Source organism: Antedon mediterranea, chromosome 7 (genome assembly GCF_964355755.1).
Source record: "Antedon mediterranea chromosome 7, ecAntMedi1.1, whole genome shotgun sequence".
Classification (NCBI taxonomy): Eukaryota; Metazoa; Echinodermata; class Crinoidea; order Comatulida; family Antedonidae; genus Antedon; species Antedon mediterranea.
The window spans coordinates 9,204,347-9,213,645 of NC_092676.1; the positions used below are offsets into that span (position 1 = coordinate 9,204,347).

Genomic DNA, 9,299 nt, shown 5'->3' on the forward strand with positions numbered 1-9,299 from the left:
TAAAAAAATTTAATTAATAAAAGCAATATTATGTTCAAAATGTAAAACTATACAATTTTATAAAAGTACCCAAACAAAACATAATCTTATAATGCAATATACCATTTTATCATATTTATTTATATTATATCGAAACTCTTTTTAATACTGAATATCAATCTTTATATCGTTTTAGCTCTGTAATATAAATTTTCTCTGTATACATGTTTGTTTTATCTAGACTTCAACACAATTTCAAAATATTTTACATAATCTTCCTCTGTCTGCGTAATATCACTTAAATATTCATTGATAAATAGATAGATAGACAGACATATATACTGTAACCTTCACCATATTGTTGTTTATCATTGCAATAAAAGTGGGTTGCCCCCACAAAAGAGAAAAAAAATATATATTGCTGAAATTAAGCCTCAATAAATAATATTGTTGAGAAGAGGAACACATTTATACAGTATATAATTATATCCCATTTTCATGCATAAAGCAATAGTATCTGCCTCTGAAGCACCACCAACAAGATATTATTTTTTTAAAATATATCCCATGTATAAGCAATATTATTATCTATCTGCCTCCGACGTCTCCAAGCACCATGAACAAGCATTTTGGAACATCTTCATCCACGGTGACGCTTGTAATGTCTCCCGCCAATCTTGCGGCATCCATGGCCATTGCCACGTCAAAGTTGTACGCTCTGGATGAGGCATGATCGCCAGATGACGGCCATCTGCGGAGCAAATTGCCGCTACGCCATTGGGTGAGCCATTGGGGTTCAACGGGTATTCAGTTGTCACTTCTCCTTTGTCATCGACAAAGCGCACTGGTGCAAGATTTTCAGACAGAACTGTGTCTTTTGTTTCTTTGTTAGAAAACTTCATGTGCCCTAGAGAGAAACAATTTGAGTTGAGTAAATTTAATAACATTTTTAGTTAAATTAAAATATAAGTTTGTACTAAGCATCCATCATTATCAAGAGGTATCAATATCTAACCTTCTCCATGCTGTGTCCAGACACCAAGCACAGAGCCTTCCATTCCTTTCAGCATTAAAGCAGGGCTTTCATTAATCTTTACAGCAACAAAACGAGACTCAAAACGCTCGGAAAGATTATGAGCAAGATGGACTCCTTGCTGAGCTGATGCTGCGTCTAAAAGACAATAACAAATAATTCATAATAAACAGTCTGTCAACAAATGGATATCAAAAAGTAGTTCATATTTTCTTTTTACTTGTCAAAGAGGCATTACATGCTTTACACCGGTGTCCTACTACCACTACACTACTTACTAAATATACCTCATGATACCTTACCTGTAGTAAGCTCCTTGGTGACATCTGGAGCAACCCAGCCTAGCAGGCCCATTAGTTGGCAGCCATTGCATACACCCAGTGAGAAAGTGTCTTTCCTTGCTCTAAATGCATCAAACTGAGCACGCACAGCTGGGTTGAACAAAATAGTTGCTGCCCAACCTAAAATGATTAATAAACATTATTTAAATAAACTAGAATAAATATTTATTTAGGTTACTATCTGTCTAATACTAGTATAATACTTGGTTACTGCTCCCGCATGTATTTTTGCTATGCTACAAAAAGTGCAATCAGAAAAGTATACCTTTTGCAGAACCACAAACGTCTGCAAAACTGAAGCCACCAACAAAAACTACTCCACGGAATTGATCGAGGGTGACTTTCCCGCAAGCTAAATCTTGCATATTGACGTCCCATGTTTCAAAGCCAGCCATGTGTAGTGTTGAACTCATCTCTCGATCTCCATTACTGCCTTCCTCACGGATCACAGCAACCTTTGGTTTCATTCCATCTATGGAAGGCCAATTATGATTATGTATATGGTAACTAATGAGCCAAATTTAACTCGTATTACTTTAACAAATTAAAATTCAGAACAAGATAATCAATATTCCAAAATTGGTTCTAACCTTTAGAGCATCCCTTTTTAACAGAATTCAAATTTGTTGCAACAGGGTCAAAGGTTAATTTAAATGGTGGTGCTGTTCTATTTGCTAAATTGCGTTGCTCCACTTCAACACACTCTGGATTTGCTTGTAGTTTTTCCAGTTGAAAACTAGTCTCTTCCCACACGTCTCTAAGAACAGTCATCTTTTCATTCAAGACTTCTTTCTCATTTACCGAGATGACAACCTATAATTTACATGTAAAATATTCAGATTCATTCTAAAAACCATCATAAATGATAAATGATCGTAAATAAATGTTCAAATATTGCTTCCATTTAAAAAAAACAAAAACTTACCATTGACCCTTGACCTGATCCACTAGAGTGACCAATTAGAGAACAAAGGACATTATTGTCACTGAACTGTCTACAAATGTCCTCACTAGCATTAGCTGTTACTTCTAACACCAGCCCTACTTCTTCAGCAAACAGAATATCAATTGCAGTTACTGAAAATAAATATATAAAGTCTTACAATGTATTATTGCTTACCAGAGGTTCTGGAACTATATGAAAGATTAAAATGACACTTTACAGATCCATTCGAGGCATTTATAGAGATAGCATAATGCTTACCATCAGGTTCGGAAAGTTTGACGTCAATACCACAATTCCCAGAAAACGCCATTTCTAATAATGTTGTTACAATACCGCCATCACTAATATCATGACCAGCTGATATTTTTCTATCTACAAAAGGATACAAAAGACAAAGTTGAATTCATATCTCTAAAGCTCTGTCTACACTATCAAACTTTATGTGATGTGATATGTCCATATATGGACATGATATCATATCACTACCATTTTTGGGAATTTCACTACCCTATTTAGGCGCATCACATTTTTTTGTCAAACTAGTTTGATAGTGTAGACAGCGCTTTATATTATAACTACAAGTAAATGAATTTATTGTAAACGTCTAATTAATAAGTCTATGAAAATGACTACCTTTGATAAGATTTTGCGTTGTGTTGAAAGCCCTTACAAACGTTTCCGGTTCATCGAGATCAGGCGAGGATTGTCCGAGTTGATTATAGCACTGAGCGAGGGCACTACCACCTAACCGGTTATGCCTTTTACCAAATGAAACCCAGAGCAAAGTCCCTGAAATAGAATATGTAAAGTCTTGTTTATAAATATATTATATTTTTTGTTTGTTTAGGTAGTTAATTTAATTGTACCTAACAAAATGTGCAATGTTATATTCACTTTACCTTTACTGTCTGGACATTTAAGGTCAGGGGTCACAGTTGCAGTAATATCTGGGCATGCCACATACACAGACACAACCAATGCACCTAAAAAATTGTAATTGATATTTCATTATTAGTAAGTAAATGGAGTAAAGAAGTGTATTAGTGTATTCAAGCTTAACTTATTAAAATAATTCACAATATTGTACATCAGACTCTATACTAGTTATTAACAAGCATGAAATGTCTAACCTGGAGCTTTGATCGTTTCAGAGCCTATCCTGGCAGCCATACTCAAAGAGTCCTTCCCACCATCCACAGCAACACCCAACTTGCCCATCACCTCGCACATAGCCTCGCATGCATCATACAATGCAGCACCCTCACCAGGAAGCTTCGCTGGCCACATCCAGTTACCGCTACATTTGACATCTTTAAGATCGGAGACCCTAGCAAACACAAGATTGGTAAGGGCTTCTCCTACAGACATCCTGGCACCACAGCCAGGATCGACTAACCCTTTAATAGGCTGCTCTCCAATGGCTGTAGCTGAGCCTACAGTTTCAAAGTGGGAGAGTGCGATAACAGCAACATCAGCGAGTGGTGTGTGCAGGGGGCCTACACATTGCTGCTGGGCTATCAGGCCCGTGACAGCACGATCAACCTAACAGAAACAATATATCCTGGTTATACACTTTCCATATTCCTTCACACAAATAAATTATGCAATATTAAAGATAAACAGATCTTTACCTTATTAGTCAAAAATCTTTTACTGGCTACTGAAGGTAGACGCAGAACACGGTCGAGTGCACATCGGACAGTCAACCCATCAGGTAGTGTTAACTGCTTAAGTTTTGGTTTACATCGATCATACTTGAAAACCTGAGAGAAAAAAAAATATAATTCTATATAATTTTACAGACAGAAAGAGACACTATTATTATAACACATAATTATTTTCAATGGTTATTTATGATGAAATCTGTGAGATTGAGAAAAGGTGACCTCAGCTGAGATTTGAACCTGGAATCTTCTGCTTGATATGCAGACATACTACCATTACACCACTGATGCATTCATGGTATGGTTCAAACTTATTACCGACACTACTCTACTATCAAGTCTCCATCATACCTTTTGCGGCATCTTCCCAAGAACCCATTCAAGTTGGAGATCAACTGGATAAGTAAGTGCTGTTCTTTTTATGCTTGGAGGTTCTGCATCACCCTTACCAGCTTCCACTTTCTTTTCCACCTCAAGACGAATCTGAAACAAAACAAAATATTTTTGTATTGCAAAACTCTTATGCACTCTATCTGTGCATGAAAAGGCATTCTTCAAAATTAGTAACACTGTAGTATTTAAATGCGTTTTTTCATACTTATCCCACAGTAAGCACAAACTTGCCAATTACAGGATGGATAAAATATTTTATAGTTTATCGTGCTTATAAACTAAGTTTTATTTCAGGCTTAGGGAGTGAAGTTGAAAGAGTCGTGAGTTACAACCCTTGACCTTGATTGAACCCTTGACCTTGGAATTGGAAGGCAAGCATGTTAAACCACCAAGCAACAGCTCCACTAAAAAAATTTAGAATAAAGTAGGTAAAAAAAATCATCCAAATATTACCTTCCCATCACCTGTAATGTCACCAACAAAAACAGCTGGACATTTCTCTCTGTCACAAATATCTTGAAGTTTTTCTTGATCCTCAGATCGTATTAGTATGGCATTGGACTCCTGGTATTCTGCACCCCATAGTTCTAAGGTGTTGATGGTTGGATCACCTAGTTGGAATTCCTTAGCTTTTATTAGAGCACCTGCAGGTTCACATATCTCCTTTAAAACATTACCTGTACACAAAAAAATGATTTAATTGGTCAGATGTTAGCCATAGTTTGACATAAAAATAAGTACATTTGTCTGACAAAGTGTCCCCTTAATAGGGATGTCCCAAATGAGGGGTGCTACTGTACTTAGTAAAATAATAAAAATAAGCACATTGCATGCAAACTCACCATTGCCTCCAGCTCCTTGATCATGTATACTACATATAGGGTTTGTATCAACCATCTCAATGCACGCCCTTATAACTCGGTTTAGTTTCTGTTCCATCTCCGCATCACCGCGCTGCACGGCTTCGAAGTCCAGTTTTTCTGTATTGTCACCTTGAACTTGAATGGAAGATGCAGCGCCCCCACCGACTCCGATGCGATAGATTGGTCCACCAAGTTTTACAATTTTCATTCCTGCATGGTAAACAATTATTGATCAGTCAATAATTAGTTTTCAATGGAGAAATAAAAACAAAATATTTTATCAGGTTACTATAATCTTATTTTATATGACAGACATATAATATCTATGTGGAGACAACAATAATAAGAAGTACAGTATTTTTTATGGTGTTGTATTTAGTTTGTTTAACAAACCTTTTTCTGCTTCGTCTTTAGTCGCATGCATACTCTCAAGCATCCCAATACCCCCGCTGAACATAATGGGCTTGACCCACTCTCTTCTGTCGCTCTCAGTAAGCATCATGCCAAATGAACGAGAGAAACCGGTTAGAACGGGTTCACCAAACTTGTTGCCGTAGTCAGATGCACCGTTGCTGGCCTCTACAGCAACCGACAGAGCAGGCGCCATGTTGCTAGGATAAACCATATTTTTGTCCTCCCATGGAAGGTCATACCCTGTTTAAACAAATGTTCAATCAATGATAATAAATAATTAATTACACTGAATATATAACATTTATAAAAAGCAAAATTATGTAATTAAGCAAGCAATTATGCCTGTTCACTGCATGCGTTACTTAATATCTTTCATCCCATACTCTATTTATACATATAAGTGCCAGTAAATGAATATCTTTTAATTGTTGTTACTTTGCAAATCTTTGATAAGGTTTATCCTTTATATTTGTATATTTGTTATGTTTTATTTTCTGTTATATTTGTATTTATTTTGATTTTTGAGCGAGTAAAGTCTGACATCAATTTTCATAAGGACTACAAAATCTAATTTTTAGATTTATATAATTTACCTGGAATGTTCAAATTTCCAAAACAGTAGCCTGCAGTGCCAGCCACTACATGTGCCCCCTTCCCTGCAGCCTGAACATCACGTATCCTACCCCCAGTACCAGTTGTAGCCCCTGGGAAAGGTGCAACCCCAGTTGGAAAGTTATGGGTCTCTGCTGTGAAGATGATATGCCTGAGTGGTTCAGATTCCTCCATCACACTTGCTGACCCGGGATTGGCTGGTTTGAGAACTTTGACCTTATGGCCTTTGATTGCACTGAAAATCAAGTAAAGTCATCAAAGTGAGAAAAAACAGTATAGGTTCATTGACAACATTTAAAGCTCTGTCTGTCCCCAAATATGGTAGTGATATGACATCATCATATCCATATATGGGCACATCACATTTTTTTACATAAAAGTTGATAGTGTAGACAGAGCTTTAGGCAATACTTTGTGGTTCAACAAAATGTGAATAAATATCATTTACGATGGAAATTATGCCTGTAGTATTTTATGGGCTATTTCATGACACCCTCTAGAACTAATAATTTCAGGTATAATGCCTAATTCTGTCCAGCACAACAAGATTTATACAAGAGTCATAGACACCATTCCAGTGAACTATATCGTGATTCGATTCGGAAAATATGGATATAAATATAAAAGCCACGTAAAATGTTAAGATACCTGCTGTTATCCGAGAATTTAATGACGTTGTTATCATTGCTGGTAGCTTGCGTTGACATCACCATCTTGAATAAAGAATGATCTTTTTCTTCTCCATCGATTACCATCTTACCCTTAAAAAACCAATGACGACTATGCTCACTAGAAAGAAGACAGAAAGCAAGAAAAAACCATTTGTGGGAATATTTTCAGGAATTTCTAAATACAGTAATGAAAGCTGAGAAATGTTGCATAGATGAAAAGAATTTAAGTAAAGAATGGTCTATGTCTTAGGATTATCCATGGTTACAAATACTATTTTACTTTATTTTAGGCTAGAAGGCAAATAGACAATGCCACAATTGTTTTTCACCTGTTTTTTTTTTCAGGTATATATTGAGGCAGATGGTATCTTTGTTCTTTTTGACTGTTTTACTTCATTTACTTTATTTTTACCTCATTTTGATTTAGCTATTTAGCATATTCTATTTATATCTCTATCCAATCACTGATAAACTCACAGCATTGCAATATTGTATTTTCAATAATTTAGGTTTGTATTAAATAAAGATATTACTTTTACAAGACAGTAAAGAATGTAAATAAATATTCATGACCATCATTCACAGATGGTAAAACTTCATGCGACTAAAACTAAAGTGCTTTGTACCTGTTAGACTGAGCCAAGTCAAAGAGTTCAACACTTGTTGGATTCCGTTTAACCTTTTCAATAAACATGTTGGTGTAAAAGTCTATGTCCCACGTATCAAAGGCAAGTCCTGCAGTAAGAATAATACAAAATGTTTATAATGCAATATTAATAATAGAAATCTTCATCAACCATTTATTGGTCATGATAAGCTTTGGTTTATAAATTCAATAACAATGAATTCTTAAATGAACAATGTATCCACAGACCGATTAAATAATTACTGTACAGTAATATTAACTGGTTACTAGAACACACTTAAAAGAATATGAAATCATGTTGGATGTTAAGCTAAATGTAATGTTAAAGACCTATTCCCTACAATTTTTGCCTTGTCTTTTCTGTTTTATGGTAAATTATGATAAAAAGAAAGAAACAATACACATGCACAATGCATGTTATGATTTATAGAAAGTCTCTAAATGATTAGAATCAATTTATTTTTCAAATTTTTAACAGTTTTAAAGACGAAAAAGTTATCGCATACATATTTATTTTTACATTAAATGTAGTTTGTGACCTATAATTAGATCTAAAAACGTAGGAAATGGGACTTTAATCATAATATAATGATATACAGTATCAACACAAAGTTACCTATATTAATTTTAAAGTTAAGTTAATAATAGAAAAAACTGAAATAGAATTAAAAAACACAGGAGTTTAACACAGTTCAAAGATCATCTATACTTGGGAAACATGATTGAGAGTACTACAATCACCTAATTCTTTGTTTGCCTTTTCCAGAGCAACTTTTCCTTCACCTATAACATCAATTTCAAAGACTTCTTCTGGTTTAGCTTTAATTTCAAAGCTGCTGATTGGTTCGTGGTAGCGACATTCCGTCATACGATCGTGAAGTACGGCTACCAGTAGCTTCTCTTCCTCGGGGCTGATAGACGCAGCAATGCCATGATCGTCGGCTACGTTTATAAGATAGCGAATAGAACGCTCAATACGAGTCACATGGTTGATTCCAGCCGATTGGCAGATTGAGACGGCATTTGTTGACCAGGCCGTAGAGAAGTTCAACCTGTGTGTATAAAAATTAAACTTATTATATCATATACAGTAGATAGTGTAATGTAATGTCCATGATATTAAATATACAGTCAACATATTCTGCCATGCATGTTTATGCCCACCTTTCTTAATTTATGCCTATTACCTTATTGAACAACAAAAATTATGACTTTTACTTTTTCAGATATTACCTACCGAATAACAAAACATACAGTATTATTTATTAATACTTATTCTCAACTGAAACCGACACTAACACTGTACGACTAGACAAGAAGGGTAATTTGTTAATTAAAAAACATTTTCTGACCTAGGCCCAATTTCAATCAGAAGTCCATCAGGTTCTTGATCATCTTCAACTATGATTGACTTGGTCAGCAGACTAAATTCTTCAAAAGGGGTACCTAAGATCCATTGTATTTTCTTCTGTTCTTCACCACTGAGTCAATCTATGAAAATAATACACAGTTTAATTGACATTTTCAAAATAATATTAGTTTGGCAAAACAATTTATTAAAATTTAAATTAGAAAGGAAGAGTACCTACCTCCGTTTACTTCCACATTAAAACAAATTTCCGTTTTTAAATCTTGCAATTTAGAATTTTCCAACTGCTTTGCTAATTTCTTCCACAAAACATTTGAAGCCCCTGGGAGTAATGCCGGACTTTTATAAAACCGAGTAATGATAGTCAT

At 35.1% G+C, this 9,299-nt stretch overlaps 1 protein-coding gene across 1 annotated transcript; it reads right to left on the reverse strand.

Moving 5' to 3' along the window:
- Positions 1–274: 274 nt before the first annotated feature.
- Positions 275–9,299, reverse strand: LOC140055390 (phosphoribosylformylglycinamidine synthase-like). The gene is made up of 21 exons (XM_072100728.1): positions 9,152–9,299; positions 8,915–8,993; positions 8,304–8,614; positions 7,543–7,651; positions 6,894–7,034; positions 6,227–6,480; positions 5,613–5,873; positions 5,199–5,429; positions 4,810–5,033; positions 4,315–4,446; positions 3,931–4,062; positions 3,430–3,841; positions 3,199–3,282; positions 2,933–3,088; positions 2,558–2,671; positions 2,279–2,430; positions 1,944–2,166; positions 1,619–1,825; positions 1,315–1,473; positions 995–1,150; positions 275–886 (listed from the first exon to the last, which is right to left on the reverse strand). The coding sequence occupies exons 1-21, from the start codon at positions 9,297–9,299 to the stop codon at positions 564–566; spliced, it is 4,008 nt and encodes a 1,335-aa protein (XP_071956829.1). The 3' UTR covers positions 275–563.

Bases quoted from the DNA above. Each gene is read 5' to 3' on its own strand.
- LOC140055390 (XM_072100728.1), bottom strand. From the start codon at position 9,299: ATGACTATCATTACTCGGTTTTATAAAAGTCCGGCATTACTCCCAGGG. The intron at 7,652-8,303 runs GTGATTGTAGTA...TTCTTACTGCAG, and splicing joins AAAGGCAAACAAAGAATTAG to GACTTGCCTTTGATACGTGG. The intron at 5,430-5,612 runs GTTTGTTAAACA...TTTACCATGCAG, and splicing joins TAAAGACGAAGCAGAAAAAG to GAATGAAAATTGTAAAACTT.